The sequence below is a fragment of the Galeopterus variegatus genome, unplaced genomic scaffold (assembly GCF_000696425.1).
Source record: "Galeopterus variegatus unplaced genomic scaffold, G_variegatus-3.0.2 Scaffold1047, whole genome shotgun sequence".
NCBI classification, from domain to species: Eukaryota; Metazoa; Chordata; class Mammalia; order Dermoptera; family Cynocephalidae; genus Galeopterus; species Galeopterus variegatus.
The window spans coordinates 188,148-214,546 of record NW_007727158.1 but is presented as its reverse complement, the minus strand read 5'-3'; the positions used below and the strand labels follow the sequence as shown (position 1 = coordinate 214,546).

The window sequence follows — 26,399 nt, the reverse complement described above, 5'->3', positions numbered from 1 at the left end:
AGTGTGTCAGAGTTGGCGGCTCTTGAACTGGAAGTAAGGTTGCTCTCGCTGTGAGAAGAGGGAAGGCACTCAGTGCCTGGAGCTTTGGCACAGCCTTGGGAGCTGCAAGGACTCCTGTGGCCCAGTGTGTCAGAGTTGGCGGCTCTTGAACTGGAAGTAAGGTTTTTTTTTTTTTTTAAAGGGAGAGGGAGCTTAACCAAAACAATTCAAACAAAAAATCAATTTAGTCCATTTTTTAAAAATAAGATCTTAAACAAAGCAAGAGTTTACCAGAATTTATATGTAATTTTCTGTAATTTTGTCATTTAAAACTAGTGCTGATTTCCAAAACAAAGGCAGTCAGGGCTCAATCAGATTGTGAATTAAACCCAACAGAGATTCAGACATGGGCTTTGTTGTCAGGATGCTTGACAAGGCCTGGCAATTGTTCAAAAGGATAAAGATAGAGACTTAGGAGAGCAGGTGGGAAAGGGAATGGCTAACAGGTAAGGCCCCCCCGCGATGCGATCTGTAGGTGGTTTAAGTAGGGAGGCTGAGAAGCTGTGCCCAGATGTGTACGCTTCCCGGGACCAGAGAAGCTGTGCCCAGATGTGTACGCTTCCCGGGACCATCTACTTTCCCCTCCAAAAGGAGGCACAGGCACCCCAGTGGGGCAGACTGCTCCCCATGGGCCTCCTGCCTCCTCCTGGCCCCAGAGCTACCTACCCCTGGTCGAGGCCTGCAGCCTCCCCTCTGCACTTAGCAGGAGCAGAGGCCCGGCCTGTCCAGAGTGCTAAAGGACAGGCAAATCTGGGGCAGATGAACCCTGCAAGCCTCACATCGGTGGTGCTTGGTCCTCTGTCCCCTTCTGCACCGCAGCCTGGACAGATGGCTCAGGCAGACCCCAAGGCTGAGACCCATGTACTAATGTCCTTTGCCTGGATCCTAAGGCTGGGGTTCGTCCTGGAGCCACGTTCTTGGTGTGCTCCCTTCCCGAGGCTGTTCTCAAGGACCTACTTCAAGTTCCCTGGAATGACCGCCCCCCCCAGGGCCAGGTGAAGAGGGTTAATGGAAGGCCACGGCTGGAGATGCTCTTTCCTGGAGTCTCACAGAGCCACCCGTGAAACAAAAAATTCACGTGGCTCGGGGAATGTCTCCTGGGCCTCATAAACACTTAGTGACGCTCTCATCCCACTGCATGGTGGAGGTCACCTCTGCTCGGAGGGACACAAACAGTTCATGTTCTGAACGTCCTCCTGGGTGGAAAATGACAAGCCCCCCAATGGGTCTGTTCTGTGGAACCCTAAGAGGAGCGGATGACCCCGCACATCCTGCACCGTGGCCTGGCCTTGGGGGTCAGAGCTGAGAATGGCCCAGAGCCTGGGCTGGCGGGGCCGGACTCGACTTTGCAGGCTCTTCCTTCCTTCCTCCTCTGTCTCCCGCTTCTCGCCCACGTGCATTTCCCGCCCTCCTTGTCCCATCCTCCACGCTCCCCCTCTGCGCCCCCATCTGAGGCTGTGCTGTCTCTTGCAGGGGGAGGCCCCACTGCAGCTTCCAGCTTGGGTGAGGCCAGTGAAGGAGCCGCCACCAGCCACTCTCCTGTCCTCGCTATGCTGTAGTGACCATGTGGGGAGGCACAGACGCAGGCACATGGGGAGGCTCGTGGGCAGCAGGACTTACCTTTGGGGTGCCCCGGGTCGGTGAACTCATACTTCCCCACGCCAATGGTCCGCAGCATCTGCAGCCCGTGGGCCGAGTCGGTTGTGGGGGGCCCATTGGTGGCAGGGGCACCGCTGGGGAGAGTGGCAGATGGCTGGGCTGGCGGTGGTGGAGGCAGCAGGGGCCCTGCCATGTGGCCGTTGCCCACGGCGGTGGGTCCTGGGCGGGCCACCTGCCCCACACCGGGCAGTGCGGACACAGCCAGGGGCTGAGGGCTGGCGTACAGGGCCTGGGCTGGCATGTTGACCACCACGCTGCTCAGTGGCTGAGAGGGCGGCTGTGGGAGCGAGTAGTGGCCTGGCATCAGCGGGAGCTGGGGCCCCACGTGGGGAGGCAGTGAGGGGGTCACCCCAATGACCGGGGCCTGGACGTTCACGGCCGGGCTGAAGGTGGGAGGCTGGGCCACTCCATAGGAGTGTGCGATCAGGGCGGGCTGGCTCCCGGCGGCCACTGTGGTCACCCATGGCCCTGTGCCTGCAAGGGAGATGGAAAAAATGTCATCTGCTGGTTACATTCACTCAACAAACACCACTGCCCCAGGCTCTGGGCTGGGTGCTGGGGTCACAGAGGTGGACAACACTACCTGTATCCAGGAACACTCAGGTTGAGAATCTGGTTATGGTGGCCTGGGATAAGTGCTCTAGGGGCCTCAGAGCAGGAAACAGAGAGAAGAAAGTGGAGACCTTCAAAGAGACCTGGGTTCAAACCTCAGCTCTGCCACTTAGTAGCTAAGAGCCCCAGCAAGTTGTTTCTCCTCTCTGAGCCTCGTTCTTCTCATCTGTAAAATGGAACTGGCAATGCCTACCTCCTGGGCTACTGGGAAGAACTGAATGAGAAAAATATATTTGAAAAAATAAAATAAAAACCAAAGCTAGCAGAGTGTCTGGGACGTGGTAAATGTCCCATTTTGTTGGCATTTCTCCTCCCTTTCTGGAAAATCGTCATCTGAGGAAGGTGGGGGAAAGCTAGGTGGTGGGGACAGCAGGTGTCTGCTTGGGCCTTCAGGTGAGAGCCCCAGAGTCTACAGCCACACAAGGTCCTCCTGGAAAGGAGAGCCCTGGCAGTGACGGTGTGGGACGGCTGGCAGGGGCTGCCCTCAGGGCCTTGCTGGGAGGCTGGGCTTTGTCTTAAGCAACCTTGGCGTGGCCAGCCCTGGGGGACACCAGAGAAACTCCCACTTCCTTAAGGAAGTTTTGGCTGAACAAGGGGGTCCAGATGCACCTCTTGAGACCCGATACAAGACACAAAGCCAGCTGTGCCAGGTCAGGTAGAGCAGGACCCAGGGCCCCTGAGCCAAGCCAAAATTGAGGTGACCCACGTGGGTTTGTGAGTGAAGCTGGAAGACACTGATGGGGAAGGCCAGTCTGGCTGCCTCTGGCCAAATCTGGGTCTCCATGGCCCAAATGCTACTTTGGCTTTTGTGATTCCTCTGGGGTGGCAGTAGACTGAGGATGGGGAGACTGAGGAAGGAAAGTGGCAATCAGGGGCCACTCAAGACCACCAGCCCCAGAGGCTAGAAGGTGGGGCCGGGAGCTCTGTCACAGAAACAGAATGGGGCAGGGCAGGAGCCAAGATGGCAGGTGACTATCAACCCCCGGGGTGCTGTCCCTGAGGAGTTATCAACAGGGAAAGCCAAAGGGCTGGTGGTGAGGAGCATGGCTTGGGTGTCAGACAGACCACAGTCTGAATCCTGGTTCTGTCCCTTCTGAGCTGAGTGACCGGAGGTACAAGCCTGTCCTGAGTCAGTTCTCTCCCCTGCAACAGGCGCAATAACCACAGCAACATCGCAGGATTGCTGCAAGCGCTGAGATGACGCACAGAGCAAGGCAGGCAGTAAATGTGCAGCAACAGATATTTATGATTTTGATAATGACAGAGCTTGGAGAAAACTCAAAGCCAACAAATGTTGGTGAAGTGGTGCTGGCAAGATTTAGAATGGGCTGCTAAGGGGGACTGTCCCCAGGCCCAAAGAAGAAGAGGAGGTGGTAGCACTAGGAGCCAGCCTCGGTGTCTCAGGACAAGGCATGTCATCCCAGGCTCAGTTCTCTCCAGATTAGCCAGGCAGCCTGGACAGAGGCATCAGAACCTCAGAGCACAGTGGGCAAGGTCTCAGATAATTCTGGTAAAGACAGAGCCACACTACCATGGGAGTGATTTATGTATGACCAGGTGTATGGCCCAAAGGGTGCTGGAGACCTACAGGGAGGTCTTTATCCTGTGTAGCAAGTCCTGCTCACCATCATATCAACAGCTTGGATGACTACATGAAAGACATCTTGACCAGGTGTGCAGAGGACGTAACATTGGGAGCAGGTCAGCAGTGGGAGCAGGAGTCTGAGACCCTACGAGCCACTTGGGGAGATGTTGACGAGGCCTTGTCCTGGTCCCCAAACCCAGCTGCCTAAGCCCACTGTGAGGAGATGGACAGGGCTAGCAGCTGCCGCCAGGACAGTCCTGGGGTTTTACTGTTGAGGTGGCATGTGGTGTTGCTACCGGCTGAGCAGAGGTGAACTAAGGCTGCAATGATCAAAGCAGAGGAGCTGACGGAAGGAGGTGTGGGTCACACCACACGTGGGCTTTAGTGGGAATTGCACGGGCCAAAATCCATGAGCCCTGGGGCGTGCCTGAAGGACTTGGGGTGTTTATCCCAAAGAAGACATGGCGAGGGGGTGAATGTCTCCAGGTATCCGTAGGGCTGTCACATGGAGGGCTAGGCAGATGTAATCCATGTATCCTAAAGGGTCGCTCTGGGACCCAAGGGAGGAATTTGTTATGGTCAGAGCTGTCCAAAGGACGGGAGGTTGTAGGAGGTGGTGAACCCCTAGGGCACCCCAGTTCTCCCACAAGCATTGGCGAGGCAAAACCTCATTGGGAGGTATGGCTTGAGAAATTTGTTATGAACCAGAGCACTAGGGTTTGGGAATAACCATTCAAAATAACCCACGGCACATTCAAAGTCCCCCCTATAATGTCACTCACTTTCCCTCACTCTCCAAAATAGTTTCCTGAACAGCAGAGAAGGGGGCAGAAACACAGCCACTGCATAGGGAAATACACCCAGTGCCTGCCACGCCCCCACCTGAGGTCTGGGGTCAGGACCTGCTGTGGAGGAGCTGGGGCTCCAGGAAGCCTCCCCACCCCTCCCAGCCCTGAATTTAGGGGTCTCTATTTGCCCCCAAAGTACACACCTGGATTGTCGCTCTCCCTCATCTGTTTGGAGGGTGGCTCATCAGTGTCCCAGGGTGTGGACTGATTGATGGGCGTCTGCCCCCACCGGATGCTGGTCGCGAGTCCCTGGGACTGATTGTCTGCTTTGGAGATGCCAGGAGCCTGTGGAAAGCAGATCAGGAGAGTGAGCACAGCCCAGAAGGGGTCACTTACCTTGGACCCATCCTCCAGAACAATACTCCTGTGGCCCGAGCTTCATCCACTGTGACATGAGGCCAGAGGCAGAGACCCAGCCCTGCATCCAGTCCCACAGGAGAATTGTGGGTTATTTTGGCAGCTGTGGCCTCTGCTAAGCTCCTGCCTCCAGGAATACCTGGCCCAGGGCCTCCCCAGGCACCTCTGCTGCTGCTCACTCCACCTGAGCTATCACACTGAAAGAGTGTGCTGTGCTGAGATGGGATCCCCAGCCTCTGGATCATCAATAAACCACCGCTACACAAATGCTACTGCCCTACCCAGGGCACGTGCCCAGCCTCAGAGCCACCATGTGCATGGCCCTTTGACACGGGACAGGATAGCTCTCCAAAGTGCCACCATCAAGCAGCAGGTGAGGGTCATTACACATTCCCCATCCTGCCCCTGCCCAGCCTCTGAGGTCCAAATGTCCTACGGAGGAGGTGTGGGAAGGGTGGGAGTCGAGGCCTGTGGGGGCACAGCTCAGACACGTGCGCAGGAAGGAGGTGGGCTCTCTGCTGCATAAGCTCACTCTCTAATTTACGTCTTTAGATTAATGAGAAAAGAAACCTCGGAGTGAAAACTAATGCTAGGGCAGCACTGATCTCCCTGAGTTACAGCTTTATGATGAAATAATACATAATCTCTAAAAATCATGTTTTCTAAGAGTTCTTAATAAAATGGCAAAGCGCTTACACTACAATGTTTAATGAGAAAAGCAGCCACAAAATAATATAAATATAATCTATGTAAATGTCGCTGTGTCAAACAGTATGTACAAGAGGGAAATGACCGAAATGTTCTCAGGGATGATATCTGTGGTAAGGGTAGCTTTTATTCTCTTGTCTATACTTTTCTGTATTTGCCAAACTCTGGCCATTATTTATAATAAGCAAAACCCCCCACAAATGTCCTAAAAATGCACTGGACAGGGTGGGATGGGATACCTGGGATGTGAGGTGTTGTGGGTGTCAGTGGAGGTGGCCTCAAGAAGAATGCCCACAGCTCCCAGGAGTGCAGCTGGGGCTCAGCCAGGCCCGGGGTGAAGGGTGAGATGGGATGAGGGCAGTAATGGCTCCCCATCAGGGACAGTGGCAGAGGCCAAAGGAGCCTGGAGGGGCATCTGCAGGCCTCTGTCAGGTTGGGCCTGGGTCCTTGTGGTGTCTTCTGATGGAATCAACCTGGTGCCCCAGCTGGTGGAGGTCCCCACTGGGCCCCTCTGACCACAGTGACCCTCCTGGACCCTGTACCAGGCACAGAGCAGAAGTATGGGCAGGGAGCTGGGGAACACTTCCTGGGCTCTGCTGCATAATGCAGGTGACACATGGCGACTGCATTCGGGCCTGCTGGAAGGAGCAGGGGCCGTTAGGACCTGTGGGCTGCTCTGCCCTAATTGCATTAGGCTGCACTTGATCTCTGGCCTGCATTTCAGATGCTTTGCTTCTGTGAACAGAGCAAGAAACAAAGGAAAAGAGTGAATCTACTGAGGAAAGAACGATTCAATGGACAAGCTTCCTTATCAGAGGCCCTTGCCCCATTTCTGTCTCTGGCACAGGCGGGAGCTGAGGGGGTTGAGATTTGGCCACACTCATCAACAGTCTTAGAGAACAATAGGGTGGCTTATACAGCATTTGCAAAATAGGCAGCTTTCAGCGTGTGCCCTGCTGAGGATGAAGGTATCTGGACACTTTGCACTCCCCTCTTGTGAGTATTTCCAGGACCTCGGGTCCTGGGAGTTCAGAAGCACAGAGATCGCTTCCCCTGGAATCAGAGGCATCCAAGGGGGAAGGAGCCTGTGCGATGTCCCATTTAGGGCCCTGTTTTAGGTCAAAGTTTGAATGCTGAGACCCCAGCTCCTTACTAGCACCCCTGGCTTTGCTAACAGTACAGAAACCCTCCTGCCAGGAGGGGGTACTGCAGAGAGACTTGAGGCCTCCCAGGCAAGAGGCTGTTTAGGTTTCCAGAGTCTTCCTCCTGCCACCATTTCTCCTCTACTGAATTTGCATGCAGGCCTGGAGACCTGACAGACTAGGGAAGGGTTCTGGAAACTTGACCTGGAATAGCCATTGCCACCAGGAGGGCAGGTTGGGGTCTCCTCCTCGAGTTTGGGTTACCAGGTTTCAAGCTCTAGAACTTTAGGAATTCCAATGTCTGCCCTAAAATTGGGGGGATTTCTGAGACTGAAAAGTAGCACTTTTCCAACACACGTGGCTCAGGCCCTTTGGTTTCCAAACATTCCTGCCAGCTCGCTCACTTGCTCACGTGTCCCCGAGTTGGTTTGGTCATTTGGCACACAGCATTGGGGCTTGGGTTCTGTGTCTGACACTGTCTCAGGCACTGGGGACACGTATGATGAGACTCAGCCCTGCCCTCACATGACTGCTCCCGTGGAGCGAAGAACTAAGATGCCCAAGAAGTGTGAGCCGAGGTACCCCCAGAAAGAAGCTGGGGTGCTTTGGGTGTGCAGAGGAGGTCCCAGAGTGGCTGGGAGATTGAGGGCTACAACAGGCCTGCTGTGTGGCTGTGTGTTTCATGAATATTACAAGCGATTTCTTTTGTATAAGGAGCACTTTTGCTGTGAGAAGGAAAACAGTCGTTTTTTTCCTTTGGAAAAGATAAATAAGGCTACGGTACTCCTACTCGGCGCTAGGAATATCTGAAGCTACAAGCAACTTGCAGTTCAGGAATTTTATTTATTTCATTAAAATAATGAAATGAACACTCCTTCCTCCACTCCCTCCAAAAATACCTGAACATGGGTATGCCCTTTGCTGAAGAGCCTGGGCTTCCGGTGGGTGACACATGGAGCAGCTGGTGATGGCAGTCTGCATGGCCTGAGCTGAGCCCCTCCTCCTGCAAAGAACTCCAGTCCCAAAGTAAACCCATGCAGTCCCCACATTCTGGAGGCTTCTGAGGGGCCATGTGTGGATCTGTGGCTCCAACTCCAGAATCTCTGCAGCTCTGGGATTCCCCAAAGACTCTCCTAGCCTGTCCTAGCCCAAGTGTCAGGCCTCCCTGAGTTCCATGCCTCCTTACTGGGGGGCTGCCAACTCGAGAATGCTTCAAAAACCTACCAGGAAAACTTCACCCAGGCCAGGGGAGGAAGGCAGGGCTGAGCGGCCCTCTCCTCTCCCCTCCCACTTGCCATCATCTGGGACACCAGTGGAGCCACCCAGACCTCTCCCCAGTGTCCATGGCTTCTTCTCTGGTAAATAATGGTACTCTGCAGAGACAGGCAGACCAGAAGAGCCTCCCCTGCCCGGCCCCAGGGAGTGGCCCTATCTGCCTATCATCAGCCTGAGGAGGCTTCTCTCTGTGTCCCTTTAATGAGATGCTAATGGGATGCATCATTAACGCAGCAGCTTTTTAAACCCTTAGCTCTTGTACATTTTCAAAGGTCACGTCCTTATGGTGGCTGACAGCATCCTGCTTCTTTCAGCAACTGAAGAACACTAAAGACCCAGGTTCTTTATGACCACAGCTCTCTGTGAGGCAGTGGCACAGACTGAAGGTGCCTGCTGGTCCTAGGGGCTGGGAACCTCCGCCTGCAGCAGCTTCAGAGGGCACGTGGGCTGCACACTACCAGCTTGGGGGAACTAAGCATACAGGGCCCACACAGCTGTTCTGAGGGCTCTGCTCTGTTTAGGGGGAGGTGTGCAGGGCGCAGGTGGCACCCAGTGCAAGGCTGCCTGGCAGAGGGGAGGGGGGCTGCTACCAGGCTGTACCCACGAGTCTGCGACAGCCCAGAAAGGCCACTTCTTATTAATTCATCTACCCACAGGGAGCACTTTTTTCTACTTTGCACAAAGGTGCCACGTTGGCTAGCAGATCAGAAAGTCTGAAAGATGACAGGGACGTAGACTCCCTGGGGGCCGTCCCAGTCCTGGCTTGTTCTCACCTCTACTCCCTGCACACACGGTGGTCATGGGACTCAGCACACTGCCCCTAGGGCCTTTTTTCTGACCCAGTGGCCTGGCTGCCTCCCTGGCCCAGCTGGTGCCGGCCTGGCATAGGTGCCAGGGGATGAATGAATGAGGCAGGGTCTCTGAGCTACAGTGTGGGCCAACAGGGGAAGCCTTCAGCAGGGTTGATTCAATGAATGAACGAACGCATGGGGTGTGCTTCAGGAAGAATGAGCAACACGAGGGATGGAGCCGAGCTGTGAAATAGCACCACTCCACTCCTATTCCATCTCCTACGGAGAGATGAGGCTTCCAGACTGTGGGGGCCTCGTGTGCTGGGACCTCCAACACCATCGCCCCAGATGCTGCCAGAGGCTGCCCGGAGGCCTCGCTGACCCAAACCACTGACTGATCCCCAGACTCATCAGCCTCTCCTATGTTCCTGGGTGTGGTGAAGGTGTGGGATGCTAAGGGGGACTCCTGCCACCGTGGGGCTGGGGGCGCCTGGGGAAGTCTCCTGGAAGAGCCAGAATGCATCTTCCACTGTTTGCCCACGGAAGTCAGAAGAGGGTGAATCAGGGGAGGCTGGTGGTCAGGGAAAGCTTCCAGAAGAGATGGGCTGGCGTGTGGCTACAAGAGCAAGCAAGATTCAATAAGACAGGCTCGCTGGGGCCAAAGTCACCACCAAAAGACCCCATAGCACCTAGCATGGTTTCAGCCTAGATACACCTGACAGAGACGCTGCACAGTCCACTTCTGGGGGCACAACGATGGCAACACCCACTGCCCTCTCCTGCTAATGAACCTGCCTTCTAGACTGGGACCTCGGGCCCTGTACCTGTCACTGTGTGGTGCAGACAGGGCTGGTGGGGCTGCCTTGTGCTGAACATCCCTGAGTATAGCACTCTCCCGGCCAGCCCTGTCCCTTGCACTTGTGAGCCCCTCCCCAGCAGGGCACACAGGGTCCCCGACCCTCATTTGGTTGCTTTTGTGCCTGCCCTGGAGGGATGAGCAACCAGAAGCTGGGCTGCCTGCACCAGGGACCCAAGAGGATCCTGGTGGATAGATCACAAGGGACAGACCCATGGTGTTGACTCACTCTTACTCCTGTTAATGGAGGGACTGGTGCCACAGATAAAAGGTACCGTAAAATCATGATGAAGCGCAAAGGGGAGACCAGATCTGGAAAATGGACAGAGAATTAAAGCTACATAGAAGAAAACTGCAGATACGCAGGCCACAGGGGCTCCTGGAATTGCTGTAGTTGAGCCTTCAGCATGGAACTAAGCTTCCAAATAGCCAAATAAAAAAACAAAACATATATATATATACACACACACAGGCCTGTGACTATTTTGACAGAGTACAGCAGATATGACAGTATGCCAGTTCTGGGCCTATCCTTCTAAAAAGACTGCAAGGTAGGCCTTGGTCTCTTGGACTCTCCAGACCAGACCAGCTATCAACTGAACACCACCAGTGACTCTAGTCCACACCACAGGAGCAGCAGAATCGTCCAGCCAAGCTCTCTCTGAGTTCCTGTGCACAAATTTGTGAGATGTTATAAAATGTTGTTGTTGAAAGCCACTAAAAGAGAAAAAATAAAAAAAAGGGATACACAGCCTATTGTGTATATTGCATAATAGCAACAGATCAAAAATCCACTTGTGTGTTGCTCTTGACATAAGAATCCACAGTTTTACATGCATTCTTTTGTGTTCTGCAGAGGATTGGGGGCAGCATAAATATAGTAGGGACTGTAATTACATAAATGCTAAAACTAAAGTTAGTGCAGCCTCTCCCTAAGTACAACCCAGCTGGGTGGTGGGTGTGAAGTGGCCTTGGATGAAAAACTGAGAAGCCACAGAGAGGACAATGCCAGTGGGTAACCTGGAGCTCACTGCACTCTGAGCTTGATCTGCAGCATCGTTTTTATCTCAGAATTCCTGACAATATCCACCTAATTTGGCAAAGACAAGCTTGGTGTGCCCACCCCCACACTACAGCTCTGGATTCTGAAGGTCCCTGGTGACAAGGGGTGCTGATCTGGCCTGGGTCCCACCGTGGACCTTTGGCATGTTTTCTGACTGCCCTGCATCTTTCCAACACATTCCATCATTTGGTGGAAGCCAGAAAACATGTTCTGACAGCTTCCCTTGCAGCTAGGGCACAGGCATATGACCTGCCACTTGAACAAACTTGGGTAAGACTGCAGTCTGGAAGCTGAGCAATATGAGGAGGTCAGCACAGCTTTGAGTCCACGCTGTGCAGAGGCTGGTGGCAGCAGCACATGGATTCAGGTGTGTTCAGATGCATGTGGATTCACATGTGGAGGGTAGAGGTGCTGGTGTCCTCAGCTCAGCATTAGTGGTGAAAGCTGTCATTTCCTTTTTCTTCTTACTCTGGAGGGTTATCATTCCCAGGGCTTTTCTGAGAATAGCAAGAGCAGGTGCTCACACGGCTCCTAGCAGAAGTGAATTTGGCTCAGGCACCTCTGACCACCAGGCCCTGGGTTGCCCTGGGAATTGCATCACAGCAGCTGCCAGCTCCAGGACTGAGCATAGCTGAGCAGGCCATTCACTGCAAAGGTCAGACGTCTTCCTTCCTCTCAGCACCCCTCTCCCTGCATGGCACTAGAGTCTTCATGGCACCCAGGTACACCCGTGGGGAATGACGGAGGCCAGTTTCTGGTAAAAATATTCAGACTCTGGTTTTGGATGCAGTGTGTGGACCTCCCGGGGCCCTTGTGCTACACAGGTGAAGCCCAGGAAGGCAATTCTCACTTTAACAATGAAACACTTTAATGGTGCTTCAACGATGTAAATTCAGGCTTGGAGAGGAGATATTTTGGTGTCTGGGAGTTTTTAGAATATAGCTCATGGGTTTAGACCTAGCCTGCTAGGCTTTCTGGCATTGGCAGGTTATCGACGAGAGTACTGAATCCAAGATCATATAGGCGGAGTGTCTGACCACCATGACCGTAGGCATCTTCACTGTGAGTTCACATAAGAAGCATCAGGGGGATTGTTAGAAATGGAAGTCGCTGGATCCCACCCCCAGAGGTTTTGATTCAGCAGATGTGGGGTGGGGGACCCCAAAATGTGCCTCTTTAACAAGCCTACAGGTGGTGCTGATGCAGGAAGCTTATGGACTGTACTCTGGGGAGCAACAGCCGTGTTCACGTTCAAGTTCCCAGGCCCGGGCCTCGAGCATGGGGGACCTAGGGGTTGAAGCTGCTCGTCAGGTCCTGCTTGGGACAGATTTTTGCATCTTGCTTATGTGGTTCCTGGGAGTCAGCTCCTCAGTGAGGCCTCTATCGAGGACTATTGTTCCGAGTGTAGGTTCCAAAGGGTCAAAGGACATGTTGACAGACACCAAAGCTGTAAATCTGTGGCCTCTGGGAAGAGCAAATGACATTTAAGGGTCTCTCAGTTCTCATTTCATGATTTCTACCGAATTACAAACAAGATGATAATCTCGATTAAATCCCTACTTACGGCTGAGGGAGGGTCCCCGAGCTCCTCCCACCCTCATTAGCAAGGCTGGCCTCTCTGGCCTCCTGGCCCCAGGCTGGCGTCCTTGGCCTCTTCTTTGGAACCCGCCATAATACACTCCAGAGCCCAAAGAAATTTCTAATAATACTGACCAATGATGTGTTAAATTGAGACACTTCTGCTTGCACACTGGCAACTACACGACGGCTTACAGGCCCAGTGCTTACCTTTCTCTATCAATTTGCTGCTAAATTACTGCTTTCGGAGCAACTTACAGAAAAGTAATTCTTTATTTAAATTTTAATTTCAATCTTGTCATTTTAAATATATATTCAGATTCCAGTCATATTATGGAATATGATGATGTCTTTGGAGAGTAAATGATCCTGCCGGGACCCTGGGCAGGGGCAGAGGGTGTGATGCGGTGGGTCGTGGGAGGGGCTGAGGAAGGAGGGAGAGATCTCAGAGGACAGGCTCGGTGAGGGCCGCCACGTGCTGGGTGGGAGATGTCACCTCAGAGGCTCGTCTGGGCCACAGGTCAGGCTGTAGCCTTCCCCAAAGATCCCAGGTTTTGTGCTCAGCCCTCAGGGTCAGCTATAAATACTCTAAGTTGAAACTACCAACCACTTCCTGTACCCGCTCTCTGGATCATGGGTGGGAGATGTCACCTCAGAGGCTCGTCTGGGCCACAGGTCAGGCTGTAGCCTTCCCCAATGATCCCAGGTTTTGTGCTCAGCCCTCAGGGTCAGCTATAAATACTCTAAGTTGAAACTACCAACCACTTCCTGTACCCGCTCTCTGGATCATGAGGACCCAAGCCATAAATGGATGCCAGGCGCAGGTGAAATGGGGATTACTGACGCTGCCACATGCCAGGCATGGGCATGAGCTGATTTTCTCCCATGAGGAATTCTGTGTTCTTACCTTCATTTTGCCGATGACAGTAATAAGGCCTGGAGCAGTTCAGGAATACTTAGGGCGTTCCCAGCTTGGGACTCTTGCCCAGCTCTACGTTACCTTAAGACCTTCAGAAGTGCTCTAAGATGGCCGGAACGTTCCCAGGCCACCTCTCTCCAGACTACCCCTGCCATGGCTGACAGCCCCACAGATGGGCTTAGCCATATCAGGCTGCGCCCACACTACCCTGTCGGGGTAACACTGAGAGCCCTCCCCTGGGTGCCTCCCCTCCCTGCACTGTGTCCAGCCCAGCTGGGCCTCCTGCTCTGACCCCGATAGCATGCTGGGGTTGGGGGCTGTATCCACTGGGCTTCTATCATCTCCCCCACTCCCTCAGACCCCCCAGACCCTAAGCCACCACTGACATGTTCCCTCACTGCTGCCAGTGTGGTCTGGGCCCTCTCCAGTGGGGCCAGCCCCTCTGTCTCAGGCCAGGCTGGGCAGTCTAATGCCTCTGCCCCTCTCCACAGCTCGCTAGATGCTGCCGGGCCCACCCTTCCTGTCCCCTCTCTCTTCAGCCCTAGACTCCCTCCCTCCCTCTCAATAGCTCCTTCCCTTTGGCTTTTCAACACAGGTAGAAACTGAAAAAAACCTCTTCGACCATGCCATCTGCCATGCCAGCATCCATCACCTTCCGTCGCTTCTTTGGGGTCCTCCCCTCCATGGGACTTGGAACACCCGGTGTCCTACCTCTATCGCCTCCCAGCCTCCAGGCTTAATGGGTAGAAACTGAAAAAAACCTCTTCGACCATGCCATCTGCCATGCCAGCATCCATCACCTTCTGTCGCTTCTTTGGGGTCCTCCCCTCCATGGGACTTGGAACACCCGGTGTCCTACCTCTATCGCCCCCCAGCCTCCAGGCTTAACAAACACAGGTAGAAACTGAAAAAAACCTCTTCGACCATGCCATCTGCCATGCCAGCATCCATCACCTTCTGTCGCTTCTTTGGGGTCCTCCCCTCCATGGGACTTGGAACACCCGGTGTCCTACCTCTATCGCCTCCCAGCCTCCAGGCTTAATGCGCCACCCCCCCGCACCTGGGTGAAACCACCCCTTTAAATGAGCAGTCATCTCCTAGTGCCAACCCCCCTAGCGTTTCCTCCTCTTTCAAGCCCCCTTCCCTCAGTTTCTGTAACAATGCTTTTCCTGGATCTTTACCTAACCCCCTCCCAGGGCTCCTTCTCTGCAGTTCACAGCTTTTCCTCTTTTCAGTTCTCAGATGTGGACGTGCCCCAGGACTCACGCCGACCCTCCTCAGGCCTGCTTGGGCTCTATCTTAATTATTTTTCTGATATGAAACACCCGTGCGCTAGCCATTGTCTTTGATAGAACCCAGCTTTCTATAGTATTCCGGAAGTCTCTGTGCTTTTCCCTTTTCCAACATCAAAGTCTATACCTTGGAGACACTTTTGCTCAGAGTGCCTCACAGATGGCCTCCCTTGCAAACGCAAAGCAACCTCGGATGGCGCTGGTTTCTGCGCCGAGCTCTCGCATGTGCCCTGTCCAGGTCCCCAGCCCCTTCCTCCAAGCCCCCTCCCAATGGATGGGCCTTGTGGACAAAAGAAACGATAAATCTGGCAGAACCTTCCAACTCAAAGCTTTCAACTTTCCTCTAACAACTTTCAGCTGAAAACTTCTTAGTCCCATTTCCAAGTAACTTTTCATCCATTACAAAACCCACAAAATGTTCAAAGGAGCTTTGAAATAAGATCACCCAGAAAAAAATGCCCATCACAAATGAAAGTCTTTGAAAAGAAAGAGGCCCTTTCTTGTGCTCCAGCCCCCCTCTGATATCAGTTTCCCTTTCATTCTGCTGAAAGGTGCAGGGCAGGCCTGGCCCTCAGCAGACGCCTGTGATGTGCCCAGACGGACGGACAGGGACAAGGGGGAGGGGGAGGGGCACTGCTCACAGAGCTGGGCTGGGCCTTTCATTCCCCTTCAATCAGCCCTCCTGCCTCCCCCAACAGCCCTGTTCCTTGTAAATGGCCCGTCCCACTCAGAGACCCTGCTGCCCTTCCTGTTCCTGGTCACCTCCACGCTGGTGACAATGTAGCTCCCTTCCAAGCACGGTGACCTGTTCTCATTCTTGTCACTGAGGTGGGCGGGTAGGCACGGCAAGGGTGGCCCCTGCTCCGTCCTTTGATGGGACATTTCCCAAATGCCAGCCCTGCGGGCAGCCGCTCTGGGCCTACCCTCACCCTCCCTGGGTCAGCTGCAGACTCGCACACCCACATCAGACAACACCCACTTCCGGAGCCTTTGTTGTTTTCAGATTTGAAATCCTCAGTGGCTCTAGTAAGGAGCAGCCCTCTGTACAGGAAGCTGGGCTGGCTGGTGTGGGATGCGTGTGGCTTCCCTTACTGGACTGCTGGCCAGGCCTCGATGCCGAGCAATTGTGACCCGGCTCTGGGGCTCCCACCCCCCACCCACAGGGGAAGCACCTGGCTCTTTAGAACAGTTTATTCAGGGGCTGGTCTGGCTCCTCTACCCCCAAGTTCTTCTCACCCCTCCCCAGAGAACATTCTAGAAATAACTAAGCCCTCCTTGTGTGCAGGACCCATCCCGAGCCAGAAAGAATCCTGAGCCTGAGTCCCAGCCCACTGTCGGCAACCCCCTCCATGGTCCCTTCTTCAACACCACCTAATGTGCCTATCAAAACCCCTGAGATGCCCCTTCCTGGTCACAGGCCTCAACAGAGCTTCCTTATTTTTCATTACAAGGACTCACCAGGCAGAGGGAACAGTGCTATGTCCTAAAACCCTCTGCCGCATGACTCTCCAAGCACGAAGTTGACTGAGAGCTCAACTCCGAGCCATACAATCCTGACACGACATCATCAACGACCTTGTGAGAGGCCCAACAAGAGGGGGACTGCAGCAGAGCCACACCGAGGTGCAGGCAGGACAGAGAAAAACCGTGGCACCCGCGTCCTCAGGAGGCGGTTCCTCAGACGGGGCGGCACAGCCGTGGGAGCTGGAACACAGTTTGACTGCCCGGACTTCAAGACTTGCCGAAGCAAGTCAGCGCCTGAGTGTGTGTGCCAGCAACAGAGTCTTGACTCCAATGCAGTAGGGGGCTTGGCAGGACGGACCAGCTCTGCAGCGGAATATTCCAGAAGCATGCAATGAGGGACTCAGTTTACACTTTCCCAGCTCCCTGGCACTTGCTCCCTCTGCTTCTGCCTGCTCAGGCCAGGCAGGGTCCTGAGGGAGAGATGTTCCCTCTGGCCACAGTCCAGCTCAGCTCTCTTGGTGGAGGTGGTTTAAGTGACTTTTTTGTTTTTAAAGAAATGGCATCATTCAGCAACAGCCCATCTCCTCAGGCGTCAGGAAGCATCGTGGGCAGACAGATTCCATCTAAACTTCCAGGACGTCCAGGGGCGAGAGACACAGTGGCAAAGTCCTTAAGAGATGGTGAGAGGGGCAGGAGAGACAGGGAAGCAGGCCCCCTTGGGGTGGACAGACAGATGGACTTCCCTTTCTTGGGAGGGACACTGAGGAGCAGTGCGGTGGGAGTGGGTGCCTGCGTGCCACTGCACCGTGCATGAGGCTTGTGGATGACGGGGCAGTGTAGGGTTCTGCCTTGCTCTGCAAGAGGCTGTGGCAGCAATGTGAATTCCTAGGGGCTGGGGCTGGCTGGGAGGCGGCGTGCAGGGCTTCCTGTCTGTGGCCGCTTGCTGTGGATCTCTGGCTGAGGGAGACGGGATTCCAGACAAATGCCCTCCACTGACGCCCCTTCCTCAGCAGGGGCCCAGACTGCCTGGGCCAAGATTTCCTTCTCCTCACCTCCAAGGGAGGGCTTCTTTCTGCATGTGCAGTGCTGCCTGGGTACCACAGCTCCATCCACTCTGTTCCGGGGCTCATCACCTTCAATCGTATCACTCATCCATCCCTCCCTCCATCCATCCCTCTCTCAATCCCTCCATCCATCCTTCCATCTATCCCTCCCTCTATCCATCTCACGCTTGTTTTTTTTTTTTTTAAAAAGATGACCAGTAAGGGGATCTTAACCCTTGGCTTGGTGTTGTCAGCACCATGTTCAGCCAGTGAGCCAACCAGCCATCCCTATGTAGGGATCTGAACCCGTGGCCTTGGTGTTATCAGCACCACACTCTCGTGAGTGAGCCACGGGCCAGACCTCATCTCACTTGTTGAGAGGCTATTCTGTGCTGGGGACACGCGATGAGTAGTCTCTGGCCTTGGGGAGTGCATAGGCTAATGAAGGAGTCAAATCTTAACAGCTGATCTCTGTCGACTATTTAGACGGTCCAGTTTCAAACCCCTCAAGGCCTGAGAGTTCTCTGAGGCCAAAGTCTGGGTGCCCATCTTGCTCCCCACTGTATCAGTCAGCTCAGGCCACCGTAACAAAATACCACAGACTGGGTGGTTTACACAATGGGCATTTGTTTCTCACAGTTGTGGAGGCTAGGACGTCCAAGGTCAGGGTGCCAGCATGGTTGGGTTCTGGTGAGGACTCTCTTCCTGGCTTGCAGACAGCTACCTTCTTGCTGTGTCTTCACATGGCAGAGAGCTCAGGTGTCTCTTCCTCTTCTCATAAGGGCACTAACCACATCATGAGGGCCCAACCCTCATGATCTCATCTAAAACTGATTACCTCGCAAAGGCACCATCTCCAAATACCATCACAATGCGTGTTGGGGCTCCAACCTATAAATTCTGGGGGAGACACAATTTAGTCCATAGCACCTACAAAGCATGCACAGAGTAGGTGTTCAGAAGTGCTGGCTAAATCGAATGCAGATCTATCTGCCTGTTGTTTCTCTGACTCTGCCCTGTCCACCAGACCCCAGGGGGGTGTTTCATGGAGAGAGGCTCCCATAGACCTGACTAGCATGCCGCTTGGTCCTCCCACCAGCCTGTGCTCTAATTTTCTGATGGTTTGCTTTTTCTCTCACAGCATAATCTCCATGATCTCTAGTCTTTCCCGAACGCTGTTGAAAGGCTTGTTGTATTTATCTCCGGAGAATCTGCCGTGCCCCTGTGCAATTTTCCATTGACATGGTTCATTTTAATTTCCTCTAAGGCTGTTGGCCACTCTCGTGTTCAGAAATAGCTTGTTCCACTTAATACAAGGGCTTAAATATGCAGACATGAGAAGTTTCCTTTGCTTGCTCCTAAACATCACAGTAAGTGGTGTGAGTTATACGCCCTGCTTTGTGTTGTGAGGCTGAGCACAGGCCACGTGGTTTCCCAGGGATGAGAAACTCAGAATCAAAGGTTCAAGAGCACAAGCAGGATCTGAGAACTTCTAGTGGAAACCCAGCCAAACTGGGTGCCTACACATCACAGTGCTTGGCCGACAGGACCCCGTGTCTCCAGGAGTTGCCTTCCCTCTTTGTAATGACCAGAGCTCTGGCCTGGCAGTCCGGATGTCTGGGATTGAGGCCTGTTCCACCATTAACTGGCCTTGTGAACTTGCAAAGTCATTTCCCCTCTCTGAGCCCTGCTTCTTTTCTTTGTCTATAAATCAGGCACGAAAACCCTTCTTCAAAAGACTGATTTTGGTGAGGAGTGGAAATCCTCTACTTTCAGGGCCTAGCACAGTACCTGAACCAAGTAGGGGGCTCAGCAAATGACAACTATTCAGGGACCCAAAATGTGGGAAAATTAAGAAGCTCTTTCAAGAAGGACGCCTTGCCAAAAGCACAGTTTTTCTTCTACATCAGTTATTTCTGGGTTGCTGCAGCCAGAGAATTACCTGTGGGCTGTGGATTTTCAAGGAACAACACAGGAGTGGAAAGCAGTCTGGATCCTGATGCATAAACCACATCTATGTGAGGCCTAGCTGTTCGGCCTTGAGACCAAAGACCATGACCTCTGGTGGCCACTGGTCTGAATTGCAGGTCAAGCATCTCAGCTGTGTTGGGCTTGTAGACCCAGACAGTGATGGGCAGCGTTGCAGGGCACCTTCCCTTGGCTTAAATAAGGACAAATAAGAAGCAAGAGTCCAGGCAAGTGGGGGATATCAGCATGGGACTGGTAGAGAAACCCTAATCTTAGCTCTGGGGGGGGGGGGGGGGGGGGGGGAGGCAGGCAGGGGAATGCAGGTCAAAATAGTCATAAGTGCTACAGAGGTGGACCGTCCAGACAGTTATTAGACTCCTAGCCACGTGCAGCTCACCTGAAATACCAACAACCCATTTCAAGAAGCTTGGGGATCATCTCTGGGGGCTATTCTCCCTGAAAATGCATATCCTCAAATAAGCCCAGTCCCCCACTCATCTCAGCAGCATCAAAACTCCTTTATATTGGGCCGGCCCGGTGGCGCACTGGAGAGTGCGCCGCTTGGGAGCGCGGCGGCGCTCCCGCCGAGGGTTCGGATCCCATGTGGAGACTGGTTCCCGCTCACTGGCTGAGCGCGGTGCGGGTGCAACGCCGAGGGTTGCGTTCCCGTTGCCGGTCTCCGGTACGGGCGTGACATCGAGGGTTGCGATCCCGTTACCTGTCAGTAAAAAAGAGACAAAAAGGAAAAAAAACAAAACAAACGAGACTGGTTCCCGCTCACTGGCTGAGCGCGGTGCGGGTGCAACGCCGAGGGTTGCGTTCCCATTGCCGGTCTCCGGTACGGGCATGACACCGAGGGTTGCGATCCCGTTACCTGTCAGTAAAAAAGAGACAAAAAGGAAAAAAAACAAAACAAACAAAAAAAAACTCCTTTATATTGCTCACAGGGAGCTGGTTTGTAGATTCACTTGAGGTCACATTTAAGTCACCTGCAGAGATGGGGGACCCTCTAAACCTGGTCCTTCATCACAGCTAGCCTGGAGTCGTTACCTTCTACACCCGCCTCCTGAATACAAGATTCCAACCAGCCACATGGTCCTTGTGCCACAACCCTCTCCCCCAGGACGACACACACATTCACACGCACAGGTGTGCACACACACACTTGCCTCCTCACATGGCTGAGCCCACACACATGCATTCCATACAAACCCACACAGCCATAGCCTGCTCAGGCTGCCAGGGACTCGCCCCCACAGGGCAGGACTGGCTGGCAGACACCCCCTGCCCGCCCCACAGAATCTTCTTTTCTCCAACGGCTCCAAAACACCAAGTCCCCCATCGCCACTTTGAGCTTCCCTCCCAGACACTTTTTCCTAAATCAGCTTCCAATCTGACTCATTTCAGTTTTAAAACAAGAAAACATCAACAAACACGATGGACGGAAACAGATGGTAACAATTACAGGAGGGAGAAAACAGAGCCCGCTCCTTCTGCAAGGGGCAGGCAAACATACTGTTCCCCAGACAGCAACTGTCCCCTGCCACTGCTGTGCAAACCTGGGCCATCCCCACCGCAGGGGACAGGCCAGGCCTGGAGAGGCCATGCAGGCTGCAGAGCACTGTGAGGCAGGTCCACTGGAACCCAGGACCTTCCAGTTGTCATGGGAGGGAAAGAAAGATATTCTGGCACATTCCTGGCCACCTCACATGAGACTAATGCCCCGTCTGAGGCCCGAGACCAGGGTAGGGCAGCTTCTTCCCCTGCACCTGGGCTCCCCTGTAACCAGCTCTTGTCACCTCCTCATGTCACTGGGCAGAAGCCTGTCTCACCCACCAGACTGTGAGCTCCTGAGGGCAGGATGAGGCTTCTCACTCTGGGTAGTGGTTAAGAGCGGAGCTCTGCACTGGGCTCTGGAGCCGGGCCGCCTGGTTCAAATCCGGGTTCTGCCCCTTACAAGTGGGGGGAGCAGGGGCAAGCGAATGGACCACTTCACGCCCTCCTTTCCTCACCCCTAAAATGGAGATAATCCTTACCCCTGCACCATGGGGCTGTGAATTAATGTGTGTGGAGGACTTCGAGCCTATGCCTGTGACCCCGCAGATGGCTGGTCTGCATCTGGCAGCATCTGCAAGGCCCACCAAGTGGAGGGATGAGGGCCTGCAGCTGGGCCGTGAAGGATGGGCTGGGCGTTTCAGGCAGGGGAAGCCACGCACTGAAGTCAGGGCTGAGGACAAGCCCTGCTGTTATGTGGGGCGCCTAAGGGGCTGGGATCAGACAAACAGGGTCTGGGGTCCTGAGCCGGAGTCTGCCATGGTCCATCCCCCCTGGGACCCTCCATTTATCTATCCTTTGTGGTTAGGGTAGGACAAGGGCTCTTCTCCCCAGCAGATCGGATTGCTGGAGAGTCAGGAAAGGAAACAGGTGCAATCTGAGAAAACTGCCTGGAGGAGGGGGCTGAGTCCTGTCAGGGCATGGGGTGAGGGCATGAAAGAAGGGGATGACGTGCTGTTGTGGGCCTTTGGGGGTGAGAACAACAGCATTTCGGGAGTGAGTGGTTTGAGTCCCTTGTCTTTCATTACCTGAGTGCCCCAGGTGGAGATTTGTCTCTGAGTCTCAGTTTCCTCATGTGCACAGTGAGCATTATAGTCCCCTGCGTCCCAGGCCTCGTGAGGCGTCTCGGAAGGATGTGCATCACCCATGCCCAGTGGGCTCCTAGCCCAGCCCAGTACGCACTGCAGAGGCCGCTGTACACCCGCCTTTCGGACAGGACTTTCTCCCACAGGTGTCCTGTTCTCAGATGCATTTACACAAGTGCTCATGCAGCATCAACTGTCCCCAGCACACCAGGGACCACAGATGTCCTCACACAGGAGTTGCCCACAGGCTCACAAACAAGGGTGTTGCACTGCATATGCTGCCCCTGCCCATTTGCCTGACGCGTGCTTACATCTGCCCCCCTCGCACCCCCATCCCTGCTGAGCCTCAGCCCCCGGGGATGTGCTGTGGCTGCCCCTATTCCGGGACGGATAAGGCGAGCTGCATTTGACCACCACAGAGGGACACGATTTGGGGCGCATTCTGAATGTCAGGCAGAAGCTGGCTGCACCAGCTCCAGGATGGGGTATACTGGACCCCCTCCCCACCCGCTCCCAAGGCCTGTCACCCACCAGTGTGCATCGGCAGCATGTCTGACAAGTGCTTCCAGTGTGGATGGGGTGGCTTTCTGTGGCACACCGTTTTGGCAGCTTCAAACATATTGGCCTGAGCACCACAACGACTGTCCTGCTGGCTTCCTGAACATTGGTTTCATGATGAGAATCTGGCTTCCCATGCACGGTTGCCCATGTGAGTGGCACGTACTCATCAGCACGGCAGCAGCACTTGGGCTGCAGGGTGTGGCCGTTCCCATCACAAAGGGCATAGGTCAGCCTTTCATACATCTGTTTCTGTGGGCTTGGCCTTCTCTCTTTAAGTGCTGACATTTCTCAGGGTTCTACAATGTTCTGCAAGCTTCCCTCTCCCACACCTGGATAGGATCCTGCCCGTGCTTCTGGACCAATTGCCATTGCCAAATCATTGTCAACTTTAAATTCAAATGCCCACTCGATGTCTCCACTTGTTTGTTCTGCCTGCACCTCTGGCTCAGCATGTCCTCAGCTGGATTCCCAGTCTCTCCCTCCCCATCCCAGATCTGCTCCCCTGCTGTAAGCTCTGCCCCAGAGCTGGCCCATCACCCCGTTCCCAGGGCAGGAACCTGGGACTCAGCCTTACCTGCCTGCACATCCCACCACCAGCAACCTTGCTGACACTCTACACAGCGTTTCTTCGAGTGGCCCTGACCACCCAACTCCTCATATTTGCCTTCTCCTGGCCTCCCAGGACTGTCACCTGTGGGGGTGTACCCTTATCTGTTCTTTGTGTTGCAAGGCAGTGATTTTTCTAAAATGTAAATATAACCATGTCACTCTCCTCCCTCTAATCCCACATTGAAGGGGTCAGGTCCAAACCCCTCCAAGTGGCCTGCTGGCCTCGGGTCCCATCTCTCACCACTCCTAGCCGAACACCCCACTCTCCACCAGCACGTCCATGCAGTTTGCTGCTTCTCACCTCTGAGCCTTGGCCCAAGCCTTGTCCTGCATGTCCACTGAAGTCCCCTTCACCAAAGATCGCTCCATGTTATCCTTGGGGACCTAGCTCAGGCGCCATTCCCTCAGAGAAGCCTTCCCTGAACAGCCCTGCCCTGGACTCCCAGCATGGCCCACGGGACCTCTGGAGCCCATGTGCACTCCCGGACTGTAATTCCCATCTGCTCATCTGTCCCCCACCACACTGTGAATTCCTGGAAGTGGAGACTGTGCTTTATCTCCAGGATAGGGCCTGGCCCATAGTAGATGTTGAGTAAAAGTCTAAGGAGTGAATTAAGCCCTACAGAAAAGCTTCCCCGTGATGCTCCGAGAGAGTGGGACGGGGCACTCTGGACTTAGTTCAGCTGCTGGCCTCGCCAGTGCCCAGATGGGCCTTCCTCTCTCTTTTCCTGGTGTGATTCCAGAGTGAAGGAAGTTTTGAGTTCTTTCTAATCAAGCTGTCAGTAGAGAGTTCTGACACCAGGCATTGATTTTTTTGCCAAAGGGGAGGAGGCTTCCCTCTGTATTCTGCGTCCCGGCAGTTAGCTCATATTTCTAGACCATAATCTCTTCTGTCATCACAGACCATGGCCTGCCTCGGTTCCACCGGGGCCTGACTTCCTAAAATCAGTGTCAGTGTCAGTGCTATCGCTGGGTGCTCAGGTTTCAAGAAGAGCCACAGCCAAGGCCTACACAAGTGGCCACATTTTCCTGGTTCATTTCTCCCCATCCCCCAATCATTTTGAGGCCCAGACCCCACTGAGAACATCTACCACCCTCAAAATATCCCCACTGGCCTAGGTTGCACCAGGTCCTAACACTGCTGGAGAAGCCAGCTCTCAGCCCAGCCCTGCAGATGCCCCAGGTGTGACCTGCTGTGGGGACAATCACAAACCTGCTCTTTAAAAACATTTCATTCACGTTTCCTTTTGCCCTCTAAAGGGAGTGAACAGTGGGGCAGCCACCAAGTCTAGGGAGGAAGGGGCAGGGGCTGTGGCTGGAAACTCCCACCTGCAACAGAGAGGCTGCCCTTCCCTGGGCTGAGGAGCCTGTGCTGCTGGGCTTGTGTCTGGCTGCCTTGGAGCAGGGGCTGGAGTGTTTCAAGCCCTGGTCCCTGGAGGGGAAGGACGAGTGTTTGCCTGTGAAGGGGACTGTCCTGCTAAGCATCCTCATTTCCATTCACAGAGCCCACGGCCTCTGATTTTCTCAGCAGAGAGGAGTGGCTGCAGAGCTTTCGGGAGCCACTGGCCTCATTCTGAATACTTTGGGATTCAGTGACATTTTCCTCTCATAGAGGACACAGCTGGTCTGGTTAAGCTATGAGTTCAGGAGAGATTTTAAGATTTCAATGCCTGCCTTAATTTTTGTCATCTATATTAGTCAGGGTTCTCCAGAGAACAGAACCAATAGGAAATTATGTGTATACACACACACACACACACACACACACACACATATACGTATATATATGAAATTTATTATAAGAAGCTGGCTTACGTGATTAAGGAGGCTGAGAAGTCCCAAAATCTGCGGCTGGCAAGCTGGAGACCCAGGAGAGTCAATGGGGTAGTTCCAGTCTGAAAGCCAGCGGGCTCAAGATCCGAGTCTGAAGTCAGGAAAAGGCCAATGTCCCAGCTCGAGCAGTCAGACACAAGGGGATCCCCCTTCCTCATGGCAGGTCAGATTTTTGTTCTATTCAGGCCTTCCACCGACTGGATGAGGCCCACCCACACTAGGGAAGGTGATTAATCTGGTTTACCCAGTCTTCTGACTCAAATGTTAGTCTCATCCAGAAACATTGTCACAGACACACCCAGAATAATGTTTGACCACATATCTGGGCACCCCATGGCCCAATCGAGTTAACACATAAAGTGAACCATCACACTGTCTACTACAGCAATTACATCACCTCTTGTTGCAATTTTTATTTGAATCTGTGCTCTAGGTAGGGAGCATCCAGGCAGGGAAAAAAAAAAAAAAAAAAAAAAAAAAAAAGCCAAAACAATAAGAACACTAAGCAGGGCAGGAGAATTCCTTCCATGATTACAGAACTTTTCCTCTGGCTCTCCCATCCCAATAAATCCTGCCCACTCCCAGGAGACTCAGTGTCTGCCTCTTCTCTGCCCCCCAGCAAATAAAAGAAATAATGCTGCTTCCCAGCCACATCTACTCCCACACCTCAGCATATGCTCCGCCGAGCTGGCTTCCTAACTGTTAAAACCACAACGGGCAGTGTCTTCTGTGCTCCCAACACCCCTGGCACCTCTCACACCCAGCCTTCCCATGCTGCTACTGCATGCATTACCCACAACATCAAAAATGTTCCACTGGCGGTTTCAAGATTCCTAAAAAATAGATTCAAAACACCTTTAATACTCTCTGAAGAAGCAATATATCACAGAAAAAAGCTGTAACCTTTAGTATTGCTGATATTATCCAGACTGAGGGCTGACGAGGAAGGTAACTGCAGCCAATTCTTATTCTGCGTGGCTGCCGCTGGAGGTGTCCGGGAGCCCGTCCACCCACCGCTCACATTCCCAAGAAAGGAAGCTGCTGAATTTCCAAGTGTTTGCCTTATGCCCTTTTATATAACCTGAAAAAGAGTCACAGTGCTTGAAGGCAATATTTTCCAAGAAACAGCTTTCCCCTATTAACACAATATCCCTGAGAATAATTCTGTCCGCTTCTACAGCAATAACAAGTCCTGCATGGAACGTATTTTCCTTTTTTTTATCCTGTGTCATAGAACCACGAGCGAGAGCAGCAGCGGAGCCTCACCAAAGCCAGCTGGACAGAGAGAAAGCTAAAAGAACTGTTATGGGGGCCGGCCCGGTGGCGCACTGGATAGTGCGCCGCTTGGGAAGCACGGCGGCGCTCCCGCCGGAGGGTTCGGATCCCACATACAGACCGGTTCCCGCTCACTGGCTGAGCAAGGCGCGGGAGCAACGCCGAGGTTTGCAGTCCCGTTGCTGGTCCCCGGTCCGGTACGGGGGCAACACTGAGGGTTGCGATCCGTTGCCGGACACGGAAAAAAGACAAAAGACAAAAAAAAAAAAAAAAAAAAAAACTT

General features: G+C 53.6%; 1 protein-coding gene across 1 annotated transcript in view; it reads right to left on the bottom strand.

Annotated features, from left to right (window-relative positions):
• KLHL29 (kelch-like family member 29) overlaps positions 1-26,399 on the bottom strand; it is a 227,233-nt gene that overhangs the window by 62,406 nt on the left and 138,428 nt on the right. The window contains exons 3-4 of the mRNA XM_008574431.1: positions 4,887-5,028; positions 1,660-2,172 (exon numbers count right to left, since the gene is read on the bottom strand). Of these exons, the coding sequence (XP_008572653.1) occupies positions 1,660-2,172; positions 4,887-5,028 (655 nt within the window). The remainder of the gene's footprint in view (positions 1-1,659; positions 2,173-4,886; positions 5,029-26,399) is intronic.